Raw genomic sequence first — 15242 nt, forward strand, 5'->3', positions numbered from 1 at the left:
CTCAGCCCTCTCTGGGATGGGCAGCGTGGAGGACAGTGAAGAGGTTTTCAGCAATTTCAGTGTTTAAGTCACTTTGGCACTTTGAATAAGCGTCCTTCAATGCAAAGGAGGCTAGTGCTGACTGTATGCAGGGCCAGCTCTCCCTGTTCTGCTCTCAGTAGTGCGAGACACCCCGGGGAGAAGACCTGAAAAAGGCTGAGTTTAACAAGTCTAGATTTTGGCCTCCTCTAGACTTTAGCTGCTGTTTCAGAAGCCTTTCTGGGGTCAGAGGGGAGAAAATACAAAGGCTTAACCTTTGTGAAAGTCAAGCATTTTGCCATTATGATTGCCGTTGACAATTCAACACAATGAATAAATTATTACTGCTATTGATTTGTTTCAACTTTCTGGACCGTTTGTTTGCAGGGCATGTATCAGAATAACACACATCTCAATGCAACTAAACTCAATCCTGAGAGCTGGTTTTGTGTTTATCCCTATCTGGTAGGCGTCCTCCATAGATACAGATAAGATGCTTGGACAAACCTGATGCTTGTACAAGTATGAGAGCATTTAGTCCGTCTTAGAAATCAGTTGATACTTTACTGGGTTGGAGTCTCCAGGCTTACATCAGCCATGAGTTGGTGGCTCCAGTGGTCTTGAGTGGCTGAAATGAGCAGCTGCAGTTGGCTTCAGCATTAGTAGCATCACAAGTGTTTTTAAAAATACCTAGGCAGAGACCTTTTCAGCTGTTTTATTTCCTTGATGCCTGGTATGTTGTTTTTATACACAAATATACTCAATTACCTGGAGCTTTGGCAGCCTTTGCTTTTATCTAAGTGAGCCTAGTCATTAACCTATTTACCTTAATTACAACTGTAGATAATATCAAGCTTTTCAGGTATGGCCTATAAACAGTGATGCGGCATGTATTTTAGATAATGTTTCTTTCATGGCATCCCTTTTACTCTCTTGTTTTTAACTGGGGGTTCGAGCAGAACAAAGACAAGAGTCTCTTGCCCACCCTTGTTCTTCAGGGAGAGCTGCATTTCAAGCATGCTACAACAAATCGATAAATGATGATTAATTTAACTTTTAAATGGAAGAGCTTTGTATACATGTGAAAATATAATAATGGACCACTGTAAAGTGAATGGGTTGGATCAATGTCCCAAAGCCACAAAGGCTCGTAAAGATCTGTTAGATGCAAAGATCTTTATAATTAAGTGAAGTAGAGCTGTAGGAAGAGGGTGTTTTTGTGTTGGCAGCATACTCACTCCACTGGTCTTGTTGCTGTAACTGGGCTCCCTTTTGACCTTTCCAGGGATGCACAGCTCACTTGCTTAGACAGATGCAGTTGGGTAGGACTCAAGTGACGCTTTGCTCAGGAGGGTGTTTGGACCATGACCTCCTAAAGCTTTAGAGCAATGCCTGTCATCCTGAGCACATATTACAAAGTATTTCTGTCTAGAGCTGTCTGTAGCTGCTGAGACTGACCTAGGCTATGGGATGGCCAAACCAGTGCGCAGCAGCCAGCTCCAGGGAATTTCCACTAGGCTGTGTGTGGATGGAGCTGAGCTTGCCCTGCCAGTGTTCATCCTGGGTCCCGACGCGTACCGGGACACAAGGGACCCTGCTGTGCTCCCGGGCCCAAGCTGGTGACTGACCATGACACTGCACATGCCTTCCCTGCCGCCGCGTCTGTGCAGGGTGTGAGGGGATCACTCCTGGCACGGCCTCGCACCCCTTGACGCGGGGACGGTGTGACAGTCTGAGTGCAGTCTCTTCCTGCACGCAGTCCTGGCCTGGCACCCAGCCGCTCATGAAAGGCTGGGATCTGGCTAGTGACAGGGGATGATCTGAGAGTCCCTTGCTGCCAGCTGGATAAATATTTCTGCAGCAATGGGAGATGCTGCATTATTAAATAAACCGTCTAGCTTGCATATGTGCAGGATTAGAGTAAGTCCTGCTTCCACTGGCGAGTGCTGCTCAGTGTGGGAACCACTCTGCTGTGTGTAGATATCGATTGTTAATAAAATGGTCTTTCCAGCAGCCCTGGAGATAGCTTTAGGAGCCTTTTTTCCAGAAAGGCTAAATGCAGGCTGAAGGTGTAACTTTCTTATTCATAGCTTGTTCATATTGCCATTACACAGTGGAAAGTTCCAGTAACATCTGGTAACTGGGAAGGGAATGTAGGGATCTTGACCCCTCTATCTCAGAGGCGTTGTTACAGTTGAGTGGAAGAATGTTTCCTGTTTTATTGTGCCATAGGGAGACTGAAGACCTGATGCACAAAGGGATTTATGTGCCCAGCTCGTCGTTCAGCCTCCCGTTTTGTAGTGATGGCAGTCGGGTGCTCCAACCCCAGAGCTCCTCTGGTTCTGCTTTCAGTGCTGATGTTGCTGAGCACCCAGAATGCAAACTTTGTCAGAGACCTCCGTCCAGATTTCTTTCTGGGTCATCACTTGTCAAGTGCAGTTGCCCTAAAATCAGGCTGAGACCAAGCTATTGACTTTTAATTGTCAGTGTGTAAAGTTTCCAAGAAGAAAGAGGGCTTTGTGTTGCTTTAATGGGGACACACTGAAGTATAGTCACTCTTTGAATTAGACAATGAGAATGTAAAGATTTTCTACAGCTCTAAGGGTGTCTGAAGAGCATTGGCAGAAGGTTACATTGAGCAGAACAACAGCACAGTAGTTGCCTTGCTGAGAGGTAGGAAAACCCTTTGGAAGTAGCAACTCCACTTTTCTTCAGTGCTGTTCACTCCCGATTAAATGAGATTAATTGTGCTGTTGAGTTCCATGAGTTCAGCATCCAAAATAAATACATAAATTAAGACAGGCGACAGTGCAGAGGCTCAACTGCAATTTGAATTCCTGCCACCTCCTGTGGGATGTGGAGGGGAGAGAGGAGCCCTTTCCTCTTACCGTCTGATATCCTGCAGAACACACAAGACGACGGAGCGCTCTGCTTGCCTTCCCTGAGCTGCTTTCCTTGCTCCCGGGAAGGTTTTCTTTGGCTGGAGCTCCGCAAGGTGCACAAGCCAGTTCCAAAGTGCCAGATGTGTGTGGAATAGGAAATGTGCTGGCTGGGCTCCAGGCTGTGGGACCTGCAGCACAACAGCGGCTCCCCAGGAAAATCTCTGGCTGCCAAGAACTAGAAGTGATGTCAGTTCTGGAAGTGTGTCAGATTAGAAACCCTTGTACTTTGCTCTCTGTGAAGTATTAATCTCCCAAGGCCTGTGCTGTAACGCGTCCTGTCTGGCTCGGTGTAGCTTTATTTGTTTTGGGCTGGAAGTGTTTGAGGGTTTTCGTGTGAAGGCACTGAAAGCTGTCAGTGGTTTAGCTGCTTTGGGTTGGGTCCTGTCCTAGAGTTGATCCTGGGGCCTCACTCAACTGTGTTAAAGATGGACCTCCTCTGCCTTGAAGTGAAGGTCTAGGAATTGTAATTGCCAGACTGGGTGTTTGGAGGAAATGGCTGGGGTTTTGGAGGAATGATTGTGCCTTGGGATCTTGTATGTGCCTAAATCTCTTTGTCTTCGTCCAGCAGAATCAGGTTGTTGAAGAGAAGGTAGTACATCTCCCTCAAATACTACCTTCCTATCTGCCTTTGGGACAGCTGCTTTGGGTGGTGGCTTGGTTGGTGACAAGGTTGTGGCCATGACCGTAGAATCACAGAATAGTTTGGGTTGGAAGGGACCTTTAAAGGTCATCTAGTCCAACCCCCCTGCAGTGAGCTGGGACATCTTCCACTAGATTAGGTTGCTCAGAGCCCTGTCCAACCTGACCTGGAGTGTGTCCAGGGACGGGGCATCTACCTCCTCTCTGGGCAACCTGGGCCAGGCTTTCATCACCCTCATTGTGAAAAATTTCTTCCTTATATCTAGTCTCAATCTACCCTCTTTTAGTTTAAAACTGCCACCCCTTGTCCTGTTGCTACAGGCCCTGTTAAAAAGTCTGTCCCCATCGTTCTTATAAGCCCCTTTAAGTCCTGGCAGCTGCAGTAAGGTCTCCCTGGAGTCTTCTCTGCTCCAGGCTGAACAACTCCAACTCTCCCAGCCTGTCCTCCCAGGAGAGGTGTGATGGGGAGCTGCTGGGGCTGTCCTCGCACCAGCCAGAGAAGAGCCTGAGCTGAGCTGTGTAACTGGGATGGGCTTATCTGCTGAGTTTATGGTAGTGCCGCGTTTGGAGCTGGGCCATAAACGTCTGTGTGTCTGCGTGGTGATGTGCCATTCAGGAGCTGGCAGTAAGCTTATTTGCGGGCCTTACCTAGGGATTGTGGATCAGCTCGTTCCAGTTATGCTAGGTGCTGCACAAAAAAAAAAAAAATCACAGATATGCCAGTGGCTTACAGAGAAATGCATCCGTTTTGGTTTATGCTTATATGTTTTGTTTTTAAAGTAATTACAAAAACACAACTCCTCCTCTGAACAAAGCCATTTGTCTCCTGTTGAACAGTAACCTTCTATTTGCTCGTGCTGTGTAACAGAGCTCAAGGACATGTTTACTGCTGATAGCCAAAATTTCACCAGAACAAGCATCCCTTGTCTAGGTCTTTCCTGCTCGATTTAAGTGGTTCAATCCAAGGGAAGGGAAATAACCCTATATACAAGGAGACAAGCGGGGTTTTGTGCCATTCTCAGCCACGGAGTGCGAGCTTCCAGCAGATCTATGGTCTCGGAGTATTGCGTGTCTTGGGTGGGAAAACACTGCTCTGAAGGTCTTGCCTCTGACCAAGTAATTGCAGTGTCAGGAATCTGCCAAACCTTGCTGTGTTGCTAGCTCACACTTCACCTGGTTATTTATAGTTTTGAAATTACAAAAACAAAAGAGAATTGATTCTTTTTCCCCTTTGCTCAGTGGTAAGTTGTGCTATTCCTGCCTCTATTTGATGTAGGGGAGAGGAGATCATAGGAGTGGTTTTTGGCTGTACATTGAGATGTGTGATTTGGGAAGGGAGACGTTGGCTCATTTAATGTGGATTTTTCAGATGCCTGCTTTGGATCTGGAATCAGGCCTGCTGCTGGCAGGGGCTGTGCTCCTGTGGAGGGCAGAGGACAGCTTTGTGCCTTGAAGATTTTACAACCTTTGTTCATCTGAAACACCCTGGGTTTTATGCCACTCAACAGGAGATTTTTTCATTTACTTTGCTGGGCCTGGACACCAGAGGTGGCTGGCTGGCTGATAGAAGTGAGGAAATAGATGGGAGAAAAAGAATGTTTTTCTCCTGAGCTGTTTTTGTGCTTAATGTAGCCTAGGGGTTAGCAACATGGGAGAGAGTAAAAAAAAAAAACCAAACCAAAACAAAAAACCCTGCAGAGCCTGGGTCAGAAAATATAATTTTCATGGGAACAAAATGCTTTTAACTTGCTGCATCAAAGACCCTCTAGTTCGGCGCATGCTGTACATTTCAATACATCTGCATTCCCCCAGAACTCAGTGTGTGCATGCACGTATGCAGTATATATGTAAGTATGTATTTGCACATACATTTATAATCTCGAAGCCGCTACTGCCTGTCTTGGAATAGCTCAGCAGTTTGCTGGGCTTAATGGAGTTCAGTGTGAACTCTGCTGGTTACCTGGGACTGTATGGGCACAGATTGTGCTGTTTGTCTCTCCTCGCAACCCACCGCTCTGCTTTTGGCCCCTTCTCTCCTGGAGAGGTATTTTGAGATGTTCTCAGTTGTGTTGGGTTGTTTCTAGGTGGTTGGTAGACAGGTGATTTTGGCTGCTGGGCTGTAAAAGCCTGTTTTGAATGTATATGTGATGTTGCCCTCCGTAGGGCAATGCTGTACAGGGTTCCCTGGCCTCAACTTAGAGATCCATCAGCTGAAAACTTCCAGTTCTGCTGGGCTTTGATGCTACATCCAGGAGGAGCAAAAGGCAAAAAGCTCTCCAACTCCAAAGCACAGATCTGTAGCTGAAACACCTGCCTTGAACTGATACGTGGAGAGACCTTCTGGCATCTGACTCAGAAGCCCACCTCCATGTTATTATCGATGGCTGTTGGAGTAGCTGTATTTGCTGTGTGAGGGCAAGTGGCTGTTGGCTGTTCTGGGTTGTCTTCACTACGTTCATTACAGCATGACCTCCGTCGGGGGTGAAGGTGAGCAGGAGGCTGCGTGAGCGTGTGGCTGTTTGTTTAAACAGGGTCGTATCCATTTGTGTCCGTATACGATGAAGAATGGAGGTTGGAAATAGTCGGCAGCTTCTGTAAGCACTTAACATTCCTGATTTCATTTGTCTTTGATCTCACTTGGAGTAATTTTACTCTCTTCTGATCCTTTCCCTTGAAGGGGCTTTTATCTCATTGTCAGGCTTGCTAATTTAGTGCGGTGTTTTGAACCAGACCTCCTCCTACGTTTCCAGAGCCTGGAAGGTATTTTTTCCTTAATCAGGGAGTCTTTATACAGTTCTTTGAACATCTTAGGACAAGAGTCATAGTGGGGCTTTTTGCGATTCCAAGTCTGGGTCCTGGGCCCTGCTGCTCCAACCTCTGTATGTGTGAAGGGCCTGTCCCCAAAAATTTGCAGTATTTTGGGGCCAAAGGGGCAGGAAAGAGTGCTGGATGATTTGGGGCAGGTCTGTGCTTACCTACTAGAGCAGCTTAGTGTCAGTCTACCTGTCAGTAGAAACATACTGATAACCTGGAGATTGGCTGCTTGTAAATGGTTTCTGCTGTTACTGGGTGGATTGTGTGGCTGGAACAGGTTTCCAGGAAAGGAGTGACTATCACTTTTTAAAGATGTTGTGCAATCGTGTTTATTGGTGTGAAGGCATGAAAGAAGTCAACCTCCTCCTGTCGCTCTCCAGTGAGATGGCATAGTCATGACCAGCTCAGCAAGCGCACCAAATACTGATGGTGGAAAGAGACCATTCTGGCTGCTCGTGGAGGATCCTGTGTTCCAGGTGTTGGTACGTTCCTTGGTGAGCATGCTCCTGGGCCGTGGCAGAACAGTCGCCTGCGAAGTGCAGTTTCAAGTGCATTTCCTTCTAATGGTTGTTTCTCCTCTTGTGGTATGTCAGAGAGAGACCTGAACCAGGCTGTCAGGCTTGGTGTGGGTGAGCTCTGCAGTCTGACATTGAGTTTTGTAACTGGCCCTTTTTTCTCTAACGTACCAACCAGAATCTTGGATCCAGGTAGGTTTTGACTTTGGGGAAAAGAGCTGGGTGATACTTAGGGGTATAGAAACATCATTACATGTTTTTAAAAAACAAGTATTTCTTCTACTGTGGTGCAAAGTATGGAGCTGTCTGTTCTTAACTCTGCTGCAAACAGGTTGAGTTGATTTCTAAGGGATTGAAGTTTGAGAGGCTGATAATAGCTTTTTACCGACCTGCGCTGGCGTGGGAAGCTGCACTGCAGATCTCTGCTCTATTCCTGGCTGCCTGAGCTGTCCCCTCGCACTTCACCTTTTGAAGAGGAGGAGTATTTTCAGCAAAATGCCATTTTGATTGCTGTCTGAAGAAAGTAGAAAACAGGACAGATAGACAAGCTGTTTCCCCAAGTGATGAACAGGAGTGCCTGGCACGGAGCAGGAGCCCATGGAGAATGTGGAGGCAGGAGGACAGCCCGTGTGTGTGGTGGCAGGGGGCATGCGGGATGCCCGGCACGCAGAGCCGGCTGATTCCATGTGGCTGTGCTCGCCCAGCCCTGCTGCCTTACGGGAGGGTTGGTGTTGAAGGAGGGTAAGAGCAGGCATGTGCAGCGTTGGTGCTCATGATGCTGATGCTGCACAAGAGCTGTCCAAGGCACGTTGATGTGTCACTGCCAGCAGTGACGTGTAAAAGAGGAATCGAGGGGAGAGATGCTGGAGCTGTTGATTAAGGGTGACCTGTGTTAATTCCTTGTCTCCTCAGTTTCTACTTGTGCTTCTAACAACAAAAACTTAAGGAAAAGCAGAGGATTAAGACTTTAGCCAACAAAGTTTCAACGTCATTTGAAATAAGCTCTGCATCACATGCCTCAGCCTTGCCTCAGCAGCTCTACCTCCCTGGAGGTGGTGTATGCACACAGGCTGACCGAGCCCTGTGTGACGAGCTGCCAGGAGCAGCTGCTATGGGGAGATCCCTTCAGAGAAGTGTCTGTGTTGCTGCTCCTCCGTGGATGGGGGTTCTCAGGACAGTTGCAGCTCTGGGTGTGCCTCCTGTGAGCTCAGCTGGGTTTTCTCCAGCCTCAGACTGTTAACCCTCTCCTGTGTTTGGCCACGTCACCTTCTGCACTTGTGTTTGCTGGTAACTTGCTCTGTGCTTTATTTCTCCCTATTTCATACAGTTTTTTTTGTACCGGCTGTCTTGGATGGAAGGCTTCCAGTGGCGTGTCTTTCCAGAGCATCTGGGGCAGCCTTTCAGCTTCATGTTCCCCTACTTCCAGTCTCCTGTGGAGCCAGTGAGTTTTGTAGCTTGCTGTGATCGTCAAGGGACTAATCTTCCCTAGCAGATATGAACGGGCTGAATTTCCTTTACAGGAGGGCATTTGGTGACAGTCCCCACATAATGGCATTCTGCAGCTTGTTCCCTGGCCTGAGGGGGCCAGGCAGCAAGCAGCCTGCCAGGGCTGTGCTGACAAATCCAGAAATTACACTGTGGTGCGTGCACATTGGGAGCTCGATGGCATCTGCTGCTCTTTGCTGGTGCCTCCTTCTTGCAGACATCTAGTTTGCAGCCCAGTGGAAGCATCCATACAGGAAAACCCCAAATCCAGGGACTCACAGGTGGCTCTATGTTGATGGTAGCTGCCCCTTTGTCGTGGAGTGCCTTGCTGTTGTGCTGGCTGCGTAGCATGGTGTGAAATGGGCATCACCGCATCCTGCTGAGGTTTGGCTTTGAGGGATGGGAGACTGTCCCCTGGACCTCCTAGTGAAGATGAGGGTGCTCGGGGCAGGGTCTGTTCTGTCCCGTAACAATGGCAATCAACAGACAGGGGACAGGCAGGATTCTTGTGTAGCCTTCTTGTCAGTGAAGGGACACAGGTGGCCAATGTGAAGTTTTCAGTGGTCATTCTGCAAACCAGCAATGACGGCAAACCTGACAAGTTCCCGTTCCCACGGGCTTGGGTGGGCACCGAATCAGCCCCACATGTGGGCAGGGTTAGGCCTTTCCTTCCAGGGGCACCTGCCGTTGCCGGCACATGCCTTGAAATAATTCCATCTCCCTGCATGTGTAATTTTGCGTGTCATTGCCCCTAATTGCATGCTTAACACACACTCTTTTAAAATGCAGCCCTTTTATCAGCAGTAGGTAGTAGCAAGTTTAATAGGGTGTTTGAATTCCTATAAAATTAATCTCTAGCCTTCTGCGATAGGAGACGGGCAGGGAGCCATGTGGTTCATATCCAGTGTTGATAAACTTGTTATAGAGGCAGGAAACATTTCTGATTGGAGCAGTGACAAAATAATTTGGAGCAGAGCCATAAAAAGAGTGGATGGTGATGGTTTGAGCTCAGCAGAGATTGAAATTGCTGGTGTGTGGAAGCAGTGCTGCCAGCTAACATTGACTTAGTGTCTCTGGAGAACTCTAACGGCGAATGCATTTTATTAATGGCAATATTCTTTCAGGAAATGCTGAGCGTTGTTTCAGAGGTGGAGCTCTCCTACGAGTATGTGGGTTTGGAAATCGGCCAGACCAAGACCTGTTCAGCTTAAGCTCACTGCTGGTCACTGCTCTGGCCTCTGGCTACAGCAGGAAGGTTGCCTAGGGCATGTTCTGGGTAAGACATGAAGTGACTGTCCATTTGCAGCTGGAATATCCTTTCTCTTCTAGTAGGGAAAATGCATCCATCTATTCTCCTTCTGGATTCAGCTATACAGGATAAAATGCTCAGAGACAGCAGGTCACGTTTTTAGCCATTCTTTTGTTGGCTTTCCTTTTGAAATGAGTCTCTCACTACATGAACGTCAGCAGCAGACGCTGCCTTTCTGGGTTCCCAACTGGGCTCCAGCTCTTACTGCTGGTTCCCCCTGAGGGTGTTGTAACCTATCCTACATTTCCTCTGGAGGAGTTTGCTGCTTTGCTGCCTAGATTATGGGGCCTTGGCCTGGCCTTGCAGCTGCTTGTGCCGCTGTAGCGCTGTGCCTACTTCCTTGGCTGGGATTTCTGACCATGACTGCGCTCCACCATGGCTCACTACAGCAGCTGCAGGCTGGGACTTGTGGAGAGCGCTGCACCATTCAAGTTGTGGGTGCTCGCATTGGGGTACCAAGCTGGGCTTGGTCATCTTTGCTTGTGCTTAGCTGTCTTGAGGAGGTTGACCAGCCTCAAGGGAGGCTTTGGTAGGCAGGGGAGAGGGAGCCCTTGCTTCTCATGGGTAGCTGTGGCAGGTGAAGGAGAGGCTGGGGCCCTTGCTGCAGCTTATGTGCCTGATGCTGCTGTTGTCATCACTTCACTTTCTTCTGGTTGTTCTTCTCTGCTTTAAACCAGCATGGAAAAATCAAGTGTGGATAAGAAATGGTGGCTGCTGGGCACCGTTGGGGTTGGCAGAGGTGGTGCAGGTTGCGCTTGCAGCCGCAAGAATGTGTGATGGAGAATGTAGTGCACAAGTATAACAGGAGGTGCTGGTCACCTAACAGGGCTGAATTTCACCTGTTATCTCCAGCCACACTCATGAACTGTGCTTCCTTTGCTGTGTAAAACTGGGATGTGATTAACCAAGGAACGCAACCCCCCACTGCAATGCTGTCTTTTCTTTGCAGGGAGGCTGTTGGAAGGGGATTCTCTGGAGCTGAGCTGTAGTGCTGGTCCTGCAAAGGTGATACTGGAGCCAAACCAAGTCGTGGTTTTGGACTGTAACCTGGCCCCTGTTGAGCAGGTGATCAATATCACATGGAAGAAGAATGGGTTTCCATTAGTGGAGCAGGAACATCTCCATGTGCTTCCGAATGGATCGCTCTTCATCTCATCCCAGGCTGTGGCAAAGGACAGTAAATATCCTGAGAGGGCTGGCGCTGAGGGTAATTACTCCTGCATGTCTCACAGCTCCTTAGGGGCTGTCACCAGTCAAACGGCTACAGTCAGATTGTCAAGTAAGTGTTGGGGGTTTTTTGTTGATTTTCTTTTTTTCCCCTCCTGGTGTTTATACAGACCATCTGCCTCCCAGAGCGTTTGAGATAAAGTGTCTATGAAGTGAAATTCTATTAATGATGCGTAGGTGGGATTTGGGATAGTCCACAGTGGTGTCTTTCTGTTATCCCACTCTTAACATCATGTATGACTCTCCCAGGTAAATGCTATCAGCCATGACTTAAAATCACTCTCTAAAAGACAGTGCTTGTTTTTTCAGAGAACTTGACGCTTCACAGCCCTGAGTGCAGCACCCTCTGCCTGGGGAAGTGACTGTGGAGCTCTGGCTATGACAGCTCTGGCTCTCCTGGCCAAGGCCGTGATGGGCTTGTTACCCCAGTGACATAGATAAGGAGCACTGCCCTAAATCTGTGAGCACGGGCTAAAGCTACGCAGCCAGGCGATTCGCACCGTACAAATCTCTGAACTCCAGGGGAAACTGCAGACAGCGGAGGGCAGTGTGGAGGCTGGGACAGACGGCTGTCTGCATGGCAAAGAGTCTGCAGCTCCATTTGGTGTCAGGGGACTGTCTTGTGAGATGAGTATCTCTTTATAATGGAAGAGATGAAAGAAAGAGCTCTTCAGGCTGTTTTTCCTTTCAGTCTCTGAGAACGACACTCCAAGATCTGAACCGCTGAATCTTTGCGCAGGTTCAAGAATAAAATTCCTTTGTATTCAGGAATGGCTCCCGGAGCTAATTTAAGTGTGTGAGTGCCAATAAATGATTCCTTGACCTACCAAACAAGTGAGGTTAGAAAATAATGCAAGTACAGTAACACTTCTCCCTAGTACAGTGACTTACGTAAATGCACAGCACACCATGAGGGCACAGGTGCTTTTGCACTTGCTCAGAGCTGTGGTAGGTGAAGATGCAGAGTGGATGTCCTAACACCGACTTTACACTGTGCTGTGTTTAACCTCTGGTACCACAGGCAGGGTGATCCCAGTTTGGCCAAGTGCATGTTTTGGTCTGTGAACACTGTGCTGTAGAAGCCAGCACTCCTGATGGCAGGTGAAGCTTTTGCCACATCAGTGGAAAATCTTTGACTTTTGCAACATGTCCTCCTTTTCTGCTCAGAAAATGTAGCAGCACCCACAGATTGCTGGTTACCCGTTGCTCCTGTTCCCTCCTTTAAGTGATTTGTAGTTCCAGATAAATAGCTGGTTCCAGTCTTTCATGAAGTGAAGGGACCCCTGAGGGCTGTGAAGATGGAGTCAGGGATCCTGCACGCAAATATTCTCTGGGGAGGAGGGAGATCTGGAGTAGAAAAGGCATCATTAATCTGGGACGATTTATTTGGTTGCTCCTGCCCCAATCCCAGCCACCCAGAATTAGGATATATTCCCTTTTAGGTGTGGCTTGTGTTGAAGTTTGCACTGTGCCTTTTGCCTGGTGACAATGGTTTGTGCCTCTGTTATGGACCTGGGTTTATTTTTTGGAGTCTCATGAGTGAGAACAGTAGAGACATCTCAAAACCAGGAGACTTGACTTCAATTGCCCTTCCCTCCCCCTGGATTTTTCCAGAGGACAGTACATAGGTGACGGGTCTCTCCATCCCATTCTGAGTTTCTCCCAGAAACAGGGAATTTCAGGTGAACTCTCTCCTTGTGCATACTCATATGTCTCCTTTTAGTACCATCTGCACAGGGAAAGTGCTGGTTCTGTGGCGCACACAGGCACCTGACATACCCATTTCTGAATGGAGAGCAGCAATGGACTTGATTAATGAAATGCATCTCTCGCTTCGATTTGTTTTGTGGGTTGGGCAGAAGCACTTACTACATTAGCATTCAGCTGGTGCAAATGAGGATTGTAAAGGCCTCCCCCGCCCCACCCCTGCTGCTGAATACAGTAGTCTATCCAAGGCCGTTTACGTGTAGATGGAATTATTCTTTGTGCCGATTGCCGTGGGCACTGCTGATCAGTACGGAGCAGCAGAAGAAAACCTGTTCAGCAGGTGGGAAATGTTACCCCTGCCGTCACCCTGTGCTTCTGTGCTTCTCGTCCTTCCTTAGAACGAGAGGAAATGGCCTCAAGTTGCGCCAGGGGAGGTTTAGATTAGATATTAGGAAAAATTTCTTCACCAAGAGAATGGTCAAGCATTGGAACAGGCTGCCCAGGGAGGTGGTGGAGTCACCATCACTGGAAGTGTTCAAAAAACGTGTGGATGTGGCGCTTCGGGATATGGTTTAGGGGTCATGGTGGTGTTGGGTTGATGGTTGGACTTGATGATCTTGAAGGTCTTTTCCAACCTGAACGATTCTGTGACTCCGACCTGCAGTGTGTTTCCTTCCCAGGGCTGGGGATCCATCTGCAGTCAGCCACCCACACCTCGTGGCAGTGGTGGCCATGGCAAACGAGGAGCAAGTCTGTGACGGCTTTTGGTGTGAGCGAGCCCGTTAAGTGAGCAGCTGCTCAGGCTGATGTATTAGGTTTGTGGGTTTCTCCAAGCCCTGCGTGCTCCCACGTTGAAATACCAGGGGCGTTATTTTAGTTGTGGGAAGGTGTAGCTTTCTGCCTGTTAATAACTACATTTGTGAAGATTTGTTAAAACTGTTAATTTAGCTTAAACATTTTGTGCGAGGGAGGCTCTAGAAAATTACAGTAATTATGACTGTCAGATGAAGACGTTTGCTGTGCCTGGAGGGAATGGGCCTGTGTTGCGTGGCTGCTGGCAGTGAGCACAGGAGAGGCTTGGTGTGTTGCTGCACCTGGAGGGACAGGCGACAGCAGGAATCAACGCACACGGGCTCTCGTGATCCACTCTCCACAAGGAGAGTGTCTCTTTGTGACACACAGTGTGCCTGGGATTTGAGGAAACGCAGACAGGGATTTACTCGTATCTTAAGGATTTATTTTATGGATTTTATACTATTTATTTTGTGGATTAGGTGCATAGGTGAGTGAAGGCCGGTGACTGTAGGCAGGGAAACCTCCAGCAGATGACTGCACAGGCTCCGGATCATCCACGGATGCGACTTTCAGATCCTGTTTCGAGTAGGTGGGGAACCGGCATCTGTGAATTGGCCGGAGCAAGCCCTGTACAGGTTAGCTGGGCAGCACAGGTCTGGTGCTGCCACATGGCCCTGCAGGCCGAGCGCTGTTCTGGCTGTGGCTCCACTGTGCTGTGGGGCCATGGCAAATCGCTTCTGTGATTTTCTGTATATATTCGGTTTCCCTTATGCCCCCCCCCCCCCCCCCCCCGGCCCGTTCAGAGGTAAGCTGGTCAGAGACAGATCGTCTGAGCAATGTATGTGATCTCAGTGGGGGCCAAAGTTGCCCCCATTTTAGGAATACCTACTAATAATTGTAAAAGGTACAAAGAGGACGAACACATGGAGAGTCTGGGGGCAAAGCGCTGTGGGAGAGAGCAGCAAGCCCGTTTCAGAAGGCTGAATTCCTTGCATACACTGCATTTTCTGCCTGGGGTGTAGTGTTGCTGGCTGGCAGTCTTTCCAAGCTCATGGCCTCCTGCACAGATCAGGCTGCTGGGAGAGGGGGAGGGTGCTGTGTTTCACCATACTGCAGTCACCCCTGGGCTCAGGGCTAAAAGCCTTGGTGCACAACGGCTTGGCTCCAGCTGGGTTTAACGTGTCAGTGGGGAGGGAGCTGCATGCTCCATTCCTGGAGGCGCAGAGCCTGGTGCTTTGGCATGTTGCTGAGGGCAATTTGCTGTAATGCTCTTCACCTTCTCGGCTGCAGTGGATAATTTTTACTGAGTGGCCTATTAAGGTGTTCAGGGTAATCAGTGCAACAGGGCTGGGAGGTATTTTGGGGCTCAGGATGGCTTTGCAAGCTAAACCCTCAGTGAGCAGTTGAAAATAATGTCGCGTATGTATCTGTCATCTTTGTTTCTCTTTTCCCCTCAAGCATCTTCTTTCCCTGCCTCCCTGCATGAAAACCTCTCACTTTGCAGCACTTCTGCAGTCATCCCTTCATCAGGACATGTTTCTCGGAGGAGACCAGCCCCTCCTAAGGATTCCTGTGGCCCTAGGGCAGGCAGTGTGTCGGAGCCTGTCTTGCGCTCACCGTGACCTGCATGCACGCCTGCGCAGTGCGTGCGTCAGAGTAGCAGGACCTGCTTTCCAGTCCTCTCCTCCTGGAAGGCTTGCCTTGCTCTGGCTGATTCTCTTTCCGCCCAGTGTTTGCAGCACAGCTCTGAGCCTATGCTGGGTCACGCTGTAGATGCTGGACATGTTCTGC

General features: G+C 48.8%; 1 protein-coding gene across 1 annotated transcript in view; it reads left to right on the forward strand.

The window, feature by feature from the left end:
• Positions 1-15242, forward strand: part of IGDCC4 (immunoglobulin superfamily DCC subclass member 4) — a 95010-nt gene that overhangs the window by 24870 nt on the left and 54898 nt on the right. The window contains exon 2 of the mRNA XM_082004902.1: positions 10672-11001. Within this exon, the coding sequence (XP_081861028.1) occupies positions 10672-11001 (330 nt within the window). The remainder of the gene's footprint in view (positions 1-10671; positions 11002-15242) is intronic.

The sequence above is a fragment of the Phaethon aethereus genome (assembly GCF_964289735.1).
Source record: "Phaethon aethereus genome assembly, chromosome: 12".
NCBI lineage: Eukaryota > Metazoa > Chordata > Aves > Phaethontiformes > Phaethontidae > Phaethon > Phaethon aethereus.